Source organism: Xyrauchen texanus, chromosome 16 (genome assembly GCF_025860055.1).
Source record: "Xyrauchen texanus isolate HMW12.3.18 chromosome 16, RBS_HiC_50CHRs, whole genome shotgun sequence".
Classification (NCBI taxonomy): Eukaryota; Metazoa; Chordata; class Actinopteri; order Cypriniformes; family Catostomidae; genus Xyrauchen; species Xyrauchen texanus.
In genome coordinates, this window is record NC_068291.1 from 42600188 (window position 1) to 42615924 (window position 15737).

The 15737-nt window shown below is 37.5% G+C and overlaps 1 protein-coding gene across 1 annotated transcript in view; it reads right to left on the bottom strand.

Moving 5' to 3' along the window:
- Window positions 1–908: 908 nt before the first annotated feature.
- Window positions 909–15737, bottom strand: part of LOC127657392 (kelch-like protein 29) — a 172303-nt gene continuing 157474 nt past the window's right edge. Inside the window, exons 13-14 of the mRNA XM_052146155.1 lie at window positions 12017–12161; window positions 909–6538 (exon numbers count right to left, since the gene is read on the bottom strand). Coding sequence (XP_052002115.1) covers window positions 6355–6538; window positions 12017–12161 — 329 coding nt within the window. The 3' untranslated portion in view covers window positions 909–6354. The remainder of the gene's footprint in view (window positions 6539–12016; window positions 12162–15737) is intronic.

Consider the following 15737-nt stretch of genomic DNA (forward strand, 5'->3'; position numbering starts at 1 on the left):
TGTGGAAATAATTTAATACAATTATGCATAAAAAGGAAATGAACAAATAAATGCTCATTTGTTATATTTTAAAATGTATTTATTTATTTATAAGTCCACTTTTTATTTTTATTTTGTACATTTCTTTCCAAATATATCCAATTGAAAAACTTGTGAGGATTTCTTCGAAAATAATGCCAGAAATAGTTTTCATTAATCAATTAATGTCATACAAAGTCCAGTAAACAGAAAAAGAGCAAAATCAATGTTTGGTGTGAATACTTTTGCCTTCAAAACAGCAGCAATGCTCCTACATGCACCTGGACACAGTTTGTCTTGGTTGTTGGCAGATTGGATGTTTCAAGCTTCTTGGAGAATTCTCCACAGTTCTTCTGTATATTTCGGCTCTCAATTACTTCTGTCTGTTCGTGTAATCCCAGACTGACCCGGTGTTCAGTGGGGGGCACTGTGAGGTCCATGCTGTTGCAGGGCACCGCAAAAGGAACGTTTGGGAGTATAAAATGTATATTTCCTATTTACACACTAAAGTAGCAGATATAAATAAGCATCTTAAGACAAATGTTTTTGTGAAACGTCTTATGTGCCTAAGACATGTGCACAGTACTATACGCATGTGTATTTATTCATTTGAATATTGTCACATTGGGTCCTCCATACACATTAACATTCGCAAACAGCATTGCAAAGGTGTGTGGCTGGAACTACAGCTCTCCACCTGAGATTAGCATTCAATTGATATTTTCATTCAGTCAAGACCCCGTTTACATGCACTTAAGAAAACGTCTTATACCAGGGTTAATGCAGAAAGTGGCTTTCTGAAACATCGTGTAAAATCGAAATGGCTTTTTCCTTGCGTCTATTATGAATCAGACAAGGGCAGACGAGGAGTGAAGATCTAAATGCAGTTCTTTAATGAAGGAACAAAAGGGTGAACAGGGTAACTCAAAATAACTGAACAACACAGGGAACAAACAAAACATCCACGAGGGGAAGACAAAGTATAAACATGAAAAACATCCACGGAGGGCACGGTCATGAACACAATAAAGGACAACCATAACATTCAACGACCGACAACGAATGAACAAACAACAGGGCTAAATACACAGGGATGATAATTAAATTACAAACAGGTGAGAACAATGACACTGGCAGTGATGAGGGCAGGGGATTATGGGAAGTGTAGTTCTGGACAGGTGACAGGGGAGAAACACAGGGCAGACAACAGGGAATCGTGACAGCGTCATTTTAGGGATTAAGAGAAAGCAGTTTAACAGACCTAGGTTTCAAGAGTGTGCATCTATGTGCTCAAGCGTGCCGGGTCAACCTTGGAGTAGGGAACAACCCTGAAACAACTCATTTGTGTGAACTATCCCTTTAAAAGTGGATGACAAACACAAATAAATAAACAAATACATAATTTCCTATTCCTATTTCCCCTTGATTACCGCTCGGCCTATACCGCTAATGGAACATTAAGAAAAAGATGTGTCTCGAACGAAAATATACACAGTACAACATCATTTTTAAGCATGAATTTGTTGATGCAGAATAGCTACTCAAGATCCATTGACGACGAGAGCCAGTAATGTATAATTTACTCTCTTGGCTCTTTCTTGAGTGCCTGACCGCACCTCCTCCACTTTAATCAGGGTCTAAATGAGGAAGGCAAATTTCCTTCATCTCTTCAGAGGCTATATTGTGTTTTGACTCGTTTGGATCTGTTTACGCAGCAAATGAAATCGATGCAGAAGCAGGCAGTATTCAGAGGTCAATAGTTTAGTGAAACACATTTAGACACAGTCTTTATATTCAATCAACGCTGTATCCTTATCCTTGGGTATGTTTGCGGTAGATGAATGTATTAAACAAATAATGAAGTGAAATAAAGAAAAATACAGCAGTAATGTTTGTGAGTTAACACAAGGTTGATGCATTTTAAAAGTTATTAAAAAGGTTTATGAAGAGCTAAAGAAATTGTTTGGTCAAAAATGGAATTCTGTCATCATTTACTCACCCTCATGTTGTTCCAAACCAGTATGACTACAATTTCAGGGCAAACTGTTCCTTTAAATAAATAGCAGAGCCTTATTTTTGAGTATGTTTTGCTATGCTAATGCAAGTAGCACCTTACATTGATTATGCATAATAAGCCGACAATGCCATATAAATGTCATAACTGGTTTTTATTTATGGGGTTAAGGTCATTAACGGCTCAAGAATAAACCAATCGGCACATGAAGCTTTTTTATTACTATTACCCCATTTTCACGTTGCATGTAAACAAACATCTTTACCAGCTTTCTTACTGGCTTATCCAAAGTGTTCATGTGTTGTGCGCATGACTTTTTGATGTCAAAAGCAGAGAATAACCAAATGATTTCATGTGTTTTTGTCTGATGTTTTAATAAGATGATTTTTGGTTGTTATCAGTGCATTGGTGTGCATGTAAACACACTCACGGACATCATCTGTTAAAGAGGTTTAATGTGCATCAAGACGTGTCAGTCCACATCTAAACACAATAACATGCCTCCTAAACATAGATCCGTAAAAAAACTGAGTTTGCACTGTGAACATATCCACAGGATATGAGAAACAGGAACGGTGGCCTAGTTTATTTAAATGCCAGAAGGGGATGGATAACTCATCTTGATGGATAGGATGGTGATCTATTATCTGAAGGACGGGCCCGCAAGCTCATGGCAAGAGATGTAGAGAGACAGGTGCAGGCGCTGGAAGACGCTGTGTGCATTTACGGATCCTGCCAGACTGGAAACACACAGCTCGGCTCTTTAATGCTATTTATACAGCCGGCTGTTCAAGCGGGGAGGGAGGCCAGTGCAACAGCAAAGGAAATGAACTGTTCCACATCAGTAAATATTGGGTGGGAACATTTGGAGAATGCCAAGACGGCACGAAGCCAACGGCACATTTTCATTCATGCTGTGTGACAGCTTAAGGGCATGAGCCAATATAATATATCTGAGATGATGATAAAATGGACTTAAATTAACATAATAATCAAAATGTATAATGTTATCGCACATGTGATGGAAGTAGGTGGAGAAAGTCACTTTCACCTCTAATGTAAAAGTCGATCCTTAATTACGACAAAAATATTCTTGGGTGGAATTTAATAATATTACAGCAGTTCTAAAAAGCATCTGGACACTTAAATGTGTAAATGCCATTGCATTATATAACAAAATATGAAAGCAAGTGTCTAATGCGCCCAAATGCTGCTTGAGCTTTTCTCAGTGTCGATGTATTGACACTAGGGGGTCACCTTTAGGAGTGGTTGTGAGTCAGCTCCTTTTATACCCGTATGTCCGGGGGAGTGGCATGAAAATTCCGCTCAAAATTCCTATTGGCCGTTTCTCAAAGATCAGAGTTGTTTGGGGCTCCCAAGTGTGACCCCTAGTGTCACTACATCGACACAACGTTACGAAAGTAACCAAGACGTTTGTTGTAGAATCATACAAGAATAATCAGATACAGTCATAAAAAACGAGACACCAATAATATTTTCATTACGAATGTACATTGTATTTCGCATACATGTTATTGTTCTAATTAATGATTAAGCACTAAATCATTAATTTAAACAATAACAGCTTGTTTTTTTGTACAATACATTTCTCCAACATTCTATACATTTGTCTAGAAACAGTTTGTCAACACGCATAGTTTCTAAAATAAACTTTTTCCCCCTGTAATTTACAGAGAATGGTTTTGCCTGTCGGACAGCGTGTCACGCCATCCTCACTGTTTGGCAATGCAGAGGAAATAAAGACAAACACTTCCTGTTTATGCTTTGGCAACGTGCAAGAAACGTGTGAAAAAATCCAAAAATCAAGCTACGAATTTCACAACAGTTCAGTTTGAGGCGTTCAGTTTGCATTCACATTCCGGTCCAAGATCCTGTAAATTAAAGATTTTCAGGTGGATGATGTCAGAGAGAGGTGAGACTATTTCCACCCGTGTTATTGTTCACAAACTCTTCCCACATTACTCGAACAATATAGACATACTGTGTCCGATTCATATTAATCTTATGATCAAAATAAAAGATATGAAATTAAAGGTATAGTTTACCCAATAGTTTGCTTAAATTATTAGTGCTGTACAGTAACCGATAATAAAAAATAAAAAAAACAGTGGAAGTTGAAATAATTTCTCTGTGGTTATCAACATTATTCCACAAATGCTGTTGATTGAGCTAAACTTTGTATTGAACACAGACTATTGCTTTAATTAGTGTAATTTGGTACATGCTATAGGTAGACCGATATATCGGTTTACCTGGTAAAACAGAACTGATAGCTTCTTTTTAGAACTATAATTTTTCTGCAAAAATCAATGCTGACAGTTGCTGATAGTTTTAACAAAATATTCCTTTATTTTAATTAGAGAAAATATGTACCAGATACTAAATGTAGACCAATATATCGGTTTTACCGATTAACCGGTACCAATAGTTGCTTTTTAAAACTATCGGTTGTCTGCAAAAATCTATGCTGACAGTTGCTGATAGTTTTAATCTGGTGAATATAGGCTATAAAATGATTAATTTGGTAAACACTTAAATATAGAGTATTGTAACGGAGTCAAGTCTCATTCATTCCAAAATAAAAGTCCTCAAATAAGTATGTGTAACGGGCTTGTTTATAGATAAAAGTCCTGTACTATGCACCAAATCTTTATTTTTATGGTTATTATTGGGATTTTGGTTGGACAATAAATTGCTTCTGGGATTTTGTTTATTTTAGACTCTTGTGGCCATTATGCTTGTGATTGTTATATTAAGGAAATACTAAGAAATGTTTATAATATTCTAAAAATGATTGGCTGATTAATCGGTTATCTGCTTTTTCTTTTAGTTATTTCTCTGTGGATATCAACATTATGACACAAATGCTGTTGATTGAGCTTAACTTGTATTAAACACAGAATATTCCTTTAATTTGTGTAAATTGGTACTTGATACTAGAAGTAGACCGATATATCGGTTTTACAGATTAAACGCTATCAATAGTTGCTTTTTAGAACTATCAGTTATCTGAAAAAATCAATGCCGACAGTTGCTGAATATAGGCTATTAAAAGATTAATTTAGTAAATATTTAAATATAGAATATTATAATGGAGCAAAGTCTCATTCATTCCAAAATAAAAGTCCTGAAATTAGTAAGGCTTGTTTATAGTTAATATTCCTGTACTATGCACCAAATCTTTATTTTTTAAGGTTATTATTGGGATTTTGGTTGCACAATAAATTGCATCTGTGATTTTGATTATTTTAGACTCTTGTAGTCATTATGTATGTCATAATAAGGAAAGATTACGATTTTTTATTAATATTCTAAAACTATTGGTCGAGCTCTAATTGATATACTTAAAATATAATTTTCATCAAAACATGCAACAAGTAATTCATATTTTATTACCTAAAAATGTTTATCTAATTTTTGTGTATGTGTAATCCATATCAGATTACATTTCAGAAGTAATCTAACCAACATTGAACATGAATGAGATTTGAGAGCTGCAGAGGGCAAGATGTTCAGCATATAATGATTTAAATTTTGGTTTGTTCCTCATGAAACACTTCTGTTTGACTTTAAAAGACTCGAAATATTGCACACGTGTTGTATGGACCATTTTTACGGTGATTGTTTTGTCATTTTTGGAGCTTGACAGTTATTGTACATTTTTGTTTTATGGAAAACTGCAGCATGAACTTTTATTAAAAAATAAAACATTTCTTTTTGTGTCGAACCAGCATAAACTGTAAACAATGACATCATTTTATTTGGGTGAACTATCCCTTTACGATTGTACAGTTATATTAAAGTTTTAGATGGTCCTAACAAAGTGAAACATAGCCTCCATTTGCACCTCTACATTATTAAAAAGTGCTTCTGAAGTGAGATGATGACGGAAACACGCATTACTGCAACTAGACAGTGTAATTTTCAAGTATTGCTCAAAAAAGAAAGAAAAGGACAATGATGCAATCATTAAAAAGATAGCAATGATGACTCCTGCAGCGTAAAAACGGCTAATTTGTTTACAGATTTAAAAAGGAATTATCTTCTGAGAAAAAAACCAAACAGACTGGAGTGACAGCTCTGTCAGGTGCACTATATTACATGAAGGCCTGTGTGCGCCCAACAGAGCAGATCAGATTCTATATTCCCAGTGTGTGTGTGTGTGTGTGTGTGTGAGAGAGAGAGTGAGAGAGAGAGAGTGAAATGGGCTTCGGTATCAGCACGTCTAATCCCGGGCATGTAGAAAGTGGGTGTTAAGTGTGCAGCAGAGGGTAGAGTCATGTTCACATGTCAAGTCAGCGTCATCCGCTCTGGATGTATTTCTTAATAACCACGCAGCCATGCCTGAAGAGCGGGCAGGGCATGCTTTGCTGCAGGGTCCACATGTTGGCACAGGGGTCAAAGGCCTCCATGGTTCCCAGCGCTGGGCCCTCACTGCTCACGATACCTCCGGTCACGTAGATCTTACCGTCCAGCACCACAGCACTGTAGACGAATGTAATATGAGAACACATTACAGGATGTCTAACCACACAGACAGTGGTGTCCAAAAGTCTGAGAGCACTAGTGAAATACTTTTAATATAATATTTGTATTACAAATTATATTATCAGCATAACATTTTAAGTGAAAAGTTAAACCGAAAAAATGTACATGAATTTAGGATGTCTTAAGGCATACTTCATAGGAAATCGAAGACCAAACGGTGAAGTCATTTAGAACTAAATGTGGTCAAAACCAAGGAGTTCATTTCAGTGATTCGTTACAGCTTGCTGGCTCAAACATTTAGGAAAACTTTGGCTGCTAAACACCTTACTGCCATTGGTCCACGTCATCGGTAGGTGTGATCTGAAGCTCGGTCAACACGAACACACCGGCGTGCAGAGTTATTAGCGACTGGTGCAAATTTACCTACATCTGTGCGATCGTTCATATAGAGACATTTTCCAAGAACGTGTCATTTGTTTGGTTTAATTTGTCTACAATAGGGATTCAAAATCTACTCAAATACTTTTAATTGCTCATTCACTCTGTTGTTTGATATGCTGCTTCACTCGTGTGCTGTAGCCGAAAGTCAATCCCAAATCTGTCCAAAGTAAGATATGTCTATCTTCATTCTTTTGTCTGTATTCTTCCCATTAACACTCTTTTATACACCCATCTTTGCAGTAGTACCAGTTTCATCATAAATTACAATAACAGTGTAACCAGTGAGTATTATGGCCACATACAGCGTGTTAGTTCCATTAATGCAGAATGTAAACATAACAAATTACACGTTAGCTACTGCATATATTACTTTAAATCAACATTGAGTGGATAAAACAGCTTCATTTACTCATCTCATGTGAATTCTACTCATAGAATGAGGCAGGAAGTCACTAATAACACATTTTAATGTCAGTTTTACATGTACTCTTGTGCGTCCTCATATTTAAATGCTCCTCTAAACGCCTTCTACAGCCGTGTCGCTGGGGTCTGAATCTTTGCAAACAGTATTCCGTTCCTGAGGTGTTTCAAACTTCTTTTTGGCTCTGAGCGAAGAAGGAAGAAGAACTTCTCCGGGGGTATGCTGGGGCCTTTAATATTTGGCAAGTTCCCATTTTGCTGTAAATTCACCATGCACTGGAGCCGACATGAACAAAATCGGATGTTCACATTATCTAGCATGATTTTAAATTGTTTCAGAGAGCAAGGAAATCCAACCTTAGATCTGGACCCCTGTGGGATCCAAAATAGAGGTCTGCTACTTGACCCGAGACTGATGGGACCCGACAAACCTTTGGGCTTTGGGCCGAGTTCAGGACAGTTTTTTAAGTATAACTTCGGGTTTACAATGCATAGTAATTACTATTACAATGAGATTTTTTTTTTTCAGAACTTCACGGTCAGTTTGTCCAGATACTCCGGTGACATTTCACCCCACACTTCCTGTAGCACTTGCCATAGATGTAACTGTCTTGTCGGGAACTTCTAATGCACCTTACAGTCTAACTGATCCCACAAAAGCTCAATGGGGTTAAGATCCGTAACACTCTTTTCCAATTATTCAATATACGTTTTTTTTATTTTAACATAACTTGTTTCGTGCAAACGCTCTCACTTGTAGGCATGCAAAAACAGTGTTTTTGCATGCATTTGCATTGGTTTCAGTAATATATTCTTTGTAATGTCAGGTTCAGGTCTGGATTGGGCTTCAAATTTGACTGTGTTGGTCGGGTCGGGTCCGGTCAGACAGTTTTGTGAACTCCTTTATATAGATGGCTCTTTTATCATCCGAAATCATGCTGTATAACGTGATCATCAGGTTTTGTTCATGCCAGTTTGAGTCCACTTTGTCATGTTATCTTCTAAAAAGTCATTCAACATTTCACTCATTCCATTATGCTGATAATATAATTTGCAACAAAACACTTGTACTAAAGGAGAGAAATGAAAAAAAAAAAAAGAATAATGTTCACACTGTATATAAGCACACTGCTGAAGATTATGTCCCATTTATAATGCTTGTCTGTTGTAAAACTGTCTAACTGACAAATGAGACAAATCTTCTACCTTCTCATCTCCTTTTTGCCATATTCATTTCAAACCCTCGACAGGTTTCAAAATGCTAATGCTGAAACTCGTGGGAGTGTGACTGTAGCTGACGTGTTGTTTTGTGGAAACATATTTGTATCTCATATCCACGGCAGAAGTGTAAAAGTGTCCGTGTATGTTTTAGGAGCTGTGATTGTTCTGCCTCTCGTCCATGATTCATCTGCCACTGAGCTAATTACTGTGTCTGCTGTGAATACCAAATCGTGCCCACAACCAGACCCTAAGGGACACCAAACAGAGTCTTGGGAGCCAGCAGGGGTTTTTGTTTAAACTGGAACACATCACTTTATCAAATGTGCTTTTCTCAGCTGGATCAATCTACATTTACTTGATGATGGATGTTAATGAGTATTCTGTTCATTAGCATTATGTAATGACAGCAGTTACGGACCAGGAATTGTATTTTAAGTATATTTGAAAGCATTATGCTGATAATGTGCATGAATATATTACTAAATAAATAACAATGACAACAACAACAAACAGTTTAAACTGTCTTTAAGAACAAAAAGCATCCAATAGTTCGTACTAGAGAGGCTAGATAGGGTGAAAAACTGTTGAGTAACTGTAAAAGAAAGCGTTTACTGTCATTTTTGACCAGCTGAATCCAAAGCTGGATTTAAAAATCAAACATGGGATTTTCTGAGGTAAATGTGAGTAGTGCTTGGCTGCTAAGGTGTCCCGAGTGGTTGTTAATGTGCAGTGTGGTTGCTAAGTGGTTACTAGTGTGTACTCAGTGGTTGCTTATTAACCTATGTTAAAAAAATCCACCCTCAAGTCTCTATTCAATTCTGGTCTCTGGATATATCACGGGTCCATCCTTCAATGTCTATGGGATATTTTTGCCCATTTTAACATCTGCAAGAGAAAAATCCAATTGCATACAAAATATTTATGTTGTATTAGCCATAATGCAATACAATGTAATTATAGCATATGCACACACACATATACGTATATATATATTGAACTTTAATAAACTGTTACATTTTTTTACACATAATTCTAAATTCTCTAAATATGATAAAATAATGATTGATATGAAAAAAGGTTATAAAACGCAGACTTTTAAGGTTTAGTAGTCGCATAAAGCCATGCTGCCATTTCAATCTTAATTCAATCAATCGTGCAGCATTACTTTATATCAGGGGTCCCCAAACTACGGCCAGCAATTTGGACCGGCCCTCTGAACAATGCCATGCAGAGAAATATTTTTAAAATTTAATTTTAAATATGTTTTAATCATATCATATTTGTATTTGATAATACATATTGGCTTTCAGAATAAAATTTCCCTTAGTTATAATTATTAAAGTAGCCAAATTATTTGTTAGATTCACCCGGATTAACGTTCCATACGTGATCGAGCGGTGCACGCGATCCAACAAGAAAATTTAAAGTGACAACAAAATGGCCAAATGGTTGGGAAAGAGAAAAGTTGATTCAGAATGCAGGGTATTTAACCAAAAGTGGACAAGTGATTATTTTTTTGTTCAATGCAAAGAAATGGCTGTTTGCCTCATCTGTCAAGAAACAGTCTCCGTGTTCAAAGAATACAATCTGCGCCGACACTATGAAACCCGCCACAGAGACAAGTATGCGAGTTTACAAGGCCAAATGAGAGCAGACAAAGTGTCGAAGCTAAAAAGTGGACTATCTGCTCAACAAAATACGTTTGTACGTTTAACCCAGTTGAACCAGTCATCCATTCGAGCTAGCTTTCAGGTAGCTAAACTGATTGCAACCTGCGGTAGGCCATTCAGTGATGGTGAGTTCGTAAAGAAATGTATGAATGCTGTTGCGGAGCAGGTGTGCCCCGATAAGAAAAGACGTCTTAAATCGCGGTGAGTCTGTCCGCAAGTACAATCACCAGGCGAATTGAAGAAATGGGGTATAATGTATATGCCCAGCTGAAGGAAAAAGTGAAAGAATTAGATTTTTTTGCATTAGCTGGATGAAAGTAATGATGTGCAGGACACGGCACAGCTGCTCATTTTTCTTCGCGGAGTTAGCTCAAACTTTGAAGTGTCCGAGGAGCTGGCAGCCCTAAAAAGTCTCAAAGGTACTACGACAGGGGAGGATATTTTTGGTAAAGTGTGCCAAGCGATAGAAGAGTTGGATCTAGACTGGTCTAAGCTGGCCAGCATCACGACTGACGGAGCTCCTAGTATGGTTGGCGCGTCAAGGGGACATAGTTCACACTGATTAGCCTAATACGCATGAGTAAGTAAATAATTTGATTTCAATAGCAATGAATATGAAAAAATGTCATTACGATAGTAATAATGCTCTTTTAATAGGCTATATATCACTTGATATGTATGGTGCATAAATAATAAATTAATCTAGCATTAGGAGGCATAATACTGTAAATCCATTTAAAATCATAATAAAATCTCCACAATAAATCACTCCGGCCCATGCCATTTTCTGTTAGACTACGGCCCTCCATTATAGAAAGGAAAAATGATGTGGCCCTCATAGAAAAAAGTTTGGGGACCCCTGCTTTATATCATACAGATGATTCTGAAGTCAAAGTCTGCTGGTTTCAAAGTGTTTTGAATGGTTTCCCTCATCATGCAGCCTATAGGCCATGTAGACATTTTTGGCATTTTTCCCACATTAATGTGAGACCGAGACAGAATAAAAAGTAAATATTATATGTTCTTAGGAGTGCCAATATTCCTACATATTGTGGCTATTATTAATTTTGGATTGTGCATTTTAATTTTTACAAAGTGTGTTTCTAATTCATCATAAATCAGCCACTGGTTTTTCAGTGTTTTCATACTTACCACCGATATGACAATGGTTTAAATTTGGTCAATAATTGGCGGATAAATATCGGCAGCCGATACATCGCTGCATCCCTAGTTAAAATACCAGTACAGCCACAAGACGTCAATCTTAGATTTAGTGCAATAAATTAGCTTAAAACCATTATCAGTGTGAAGTTATATCCAATATTATAACTTTGTTGCCATCACAATGTAATGCTGGTAAATTCCTGATTTTGTCACAGTAAAATCATGCCAACACATATCATTTTTACGTCTTGTGGCTATACTTTTGAAACAGTATTTTAATGTTTATGGATTGGCACCATTCACTTCCATTGCACTGTAACCGTTAAGTTTGCTTCTTCTTTTTTTTTTATAAACGAGGGACTATTTTTGGTGGTAATCATCATTATGTTCGACTGAGATCTGTATTGAACCAGGAATATTTCTTTCATCTCAAAACGGACAAATTTCAGATGTTTTTTATCGGCCTGGCTGATATATCGGTCATCATGGACAGATGTTCGTCATCATTCTGAATTTTTGGCCTCATCATAAGGTCACTTGTGGTTAACGAGCTGGTTACCTGCAGAACTGTCTCGAATGGTTCATGTTGGGTCCTGCTTTGATGTTTCCTTTCTCCGGGTCGTAGATGGTGGTGGCTCTGGCATACGCTCCTCCCAGTATGAATATATATCCATTCAACGTCACGGCTGGGGCGTATTTATTATCTGAACAATGGAAAAATAAACCACAAGTCACCTTACACGGTCTAGATAAGTCAACATGACACAGCGTTTGCAACCTGTTGTTGGATTTTGTAAATGGCATCATAGATTATGAAGCCCATTTTAAGCACTAAGCAATTGAGATAAGCAATTGTAAACAATGAGAAAAGCTTAAGGGTTTGTTATGCTTTAATCTTTCATAAAATCAGCCAACAACTTATTCATTTGTACAGTACATGGCTATAAAAGTAACAGCTGGGTCATTCTCGGACAATCATTTAATGTCCGATTGTAAATCAATACCACTGTTCCAGCACATTATTCTGGCATGAATGTGTATAGCTCCTTTGATTAGAGTAATCAGGCAGGAGACAGCACATAAATAATTGACTTGAATTCACATTCAGCCCAACAGCTGGGGCTTCAACCACATCGGCTGAAGAATTGAGAACATGGAGCTAATTAAATCCTGAACCTTTTTAGATTTGGACTGAATCCTCCTGGGAAGAGCAGATATTACAGATCAAAATAAATAAATAAGAAAGCAAGATGAACAAATAATAGTTAGAAATAGAAGTGTGCACCCATGTGAACCGTACAATTTTGAACAACAAGCATAGGAAAGATTTGATAATAAAGGTAACCAGAGATATGATGGCTAGGCTGGCTGAATCTCACGAAACCTGTCAGGATATTTTATCTCAAAAATCAAAAGAAAATGTTACGAAAAGGAGGCCAAGCCAGGGGCCTGGGTAGCTCAGCATGTATTGACGCTGAACACCACCCCTGGAGTCGTGAGTTTGAATCCAGGGCGTGCTGCCTTCACTGTCGGCCCCCAAGGATGTGAGGCATGCTGCCGTTTCCCCCCATTGAAAAAAGGTTGAGGAGCGTGACCATCTGCATGGGCCGGAGGACCCACTACCGTCCACCGGGGGAGGAGCAAGCTGTTGTCCGGCAGAGGTTGGGGAGTGGCTGAGGGCCGGACGACAGTGTATCTGGGCGCCGGTGAACCAGGTATTTCATCTCTCTCTCTCGCTCCGCTAGGGGCGGTTGTGGCTCAGGTGGTAGAGCGGGTCAGCCGCTAATCGCAGGGTTGGCAGTTTAATTCCCATCCCACATGACTCCCCATGCCGAAGTGTCCTTGGGAAAGACACTGAACCCCAAGTTGCTCCCAATGGCAGGCTAGCACCTTGTATGGCAGCTCTGCCGCCATTGGTGTGTGAATGTGTGTGTGAACGGGTGATTGGGACACAATGTAAAGCGCTTAGGTTAAAAAGGCGCCATATAAGTGCAGACCATTTGCCCTTCCCCTCATCACCCTACCCAGCCCCTGAGAACCGGGGAAAAGCCTGCCGGCAGTTGGGGCCGAAATGTTATTTTGACGGTTCAGCTGGTTCCCGCCTCCTCCTTTCTCAACCTTACTTTGTTACATACTGTTACACTATTTTGGTGTCACGTGTGTTACCCTGATGGTGTTTTGTGTTTGTAACACGTTTATTACATATTATACATGTTTTTCGACCATTACTCCAGGAAATCTCGCTCTTGATTAAACGTAAGTCTTCATGTGCCCTTTTGCTTTACCACCTGTGTTACTATGGTGCTTAACGGTACATTTAGCAGTGCAAAGCAGATTTTGTAATCTGACGAATTGCAAAAGGTTGGTATATTAACATTAATTAAAGTTATATATGGAAGTTAACTGTAATATATACTGAAATGACATCTGAAATGACATACAGTGAACTTCTGGCAACCAGATTTGACAGTATTTTACCGAAATTTATCAGGATTTATTTTTCAATGTATTCCAGTTTAATGTGCAAAGACAAATATAAGTAAGCCATAGTGCGGTCGACTTCCTGAAAGTATTTTGACATCCAAAAAATACAAAAGGGCACTACTGAGAGTTCCTTGTTGGGTTTGAATCAACATTTCCATTACCAGCTCAGATCTTATTGCTATTAATCTTTCAAGGCCTTTTTATTATGAGACACCATGTTGTTTTAAGTCCTTTATGAATGTTGACCGTTTCCATGGCTTTATCGATTGAGTAAGAAGTTAAACAACAAGATAATGAAAGCTGCCATGCTTATATATCTTGGTTCTAACATAAAACAAAGGCCGTGTGAGACACGACTGCAATAACCACATGATCCACAGGCCACAATGTCCATAGCAACATCAAAATCAATAAACGCCTGGGCAAAATCAGACGAGATGGCGTAACATTATTTCCCAAGCTGAAATCCTCAAGAGTTCATTATCCGTTTGTGTAAAAATACCTGCAACACTTGACATCTCCTTCGACCTTTTCAGATTGTTCAAGCCCTTCAAAGTAATCAAAATATCATGTTCGTTCTCACACGCACATGGCCTTTTGAGATGGAGTCTCGGCGTGGTATGATGTCAGCCATGGCTTCTGATCTTTCAGTTACCTGCTGTAAACGCTCATCGAAATAACAGTTCATCCAAACAACTTTAGGTGTTCGGCTCCAGGCGAATCAAATGTGTTTTAAAGTTGCATGTGTATGAGCAGACGTTTGCTGCTGGCTGTGGAGCTGAATGTCAGGATCACTAATTTTCTGTTGCCTGGATGCATTTTTAAAACAACGTAACAAAATCCTGGTTTCACAGTTTGAAATGAGGTCTATAATACCTGGAGTTCTCTGTCTGTTAGAATTCCTGTTTATCTCAAAGGCAGTTGCTCGGTTGGTGCCCAAGAAGTACGCAACCTGCATGATGCCATCTTTGCTCATGGGAGCTCAAATCTTGGCACAGAAATTTGTGAGCTATTTACCTGAGCTGTAAATTGAAATTTCCACAGGAAATTGACATCCTCACAATGCTGAGTATACAATACTATACCATACGTTAAGGTAACATAAGGTAAGGTAATGTAACAACAATGTAAGTTAACATAACGTAACGTAATGTAACATAACATAAGGCAACATAATATAATGTAAGGCAACGCTAGGTAATTTAACGTAACATAAGGTAACATAACATAGTGTAACATAACTTAACATAAGGTAACGTACCATACATAAGGTAACATAACGTAACACAACATTACAACGTAACATAACAGCATATAACAGAAAACAAATTTAACGTGACCATAACTTTAATGTAAACATTGCATTAACTAAATATAATATAAAACATTATATAATATAAATAACATAACAAAACATAACATAACATAAGGTATAAAACCATACCTTAAGGTAACATAACACACTGCAATGTAACTTAAAGTAACAAAACATATGGTCAAATAAGGTAAGGTAAGGTAAAGTAACATAATATAACAAAACAACATAACATAAGGTCACATAAGGTAAGGTAACGTAACAACAATGTAACTTAACATAACGTAATGTAACGTAACATAAAATAAGGCAACATAATATAATGTAAGGCAACGCTAGGTAATGTAACGTAACATAGAATAACATAAGGTGTATGTTACATAATGTAACATAAGGTAACATACCATACAAAAGGTAACATATCATAACACAACTTTACAATGTAACATAACAGCATATAACAGAAAACAACTTTTAACAT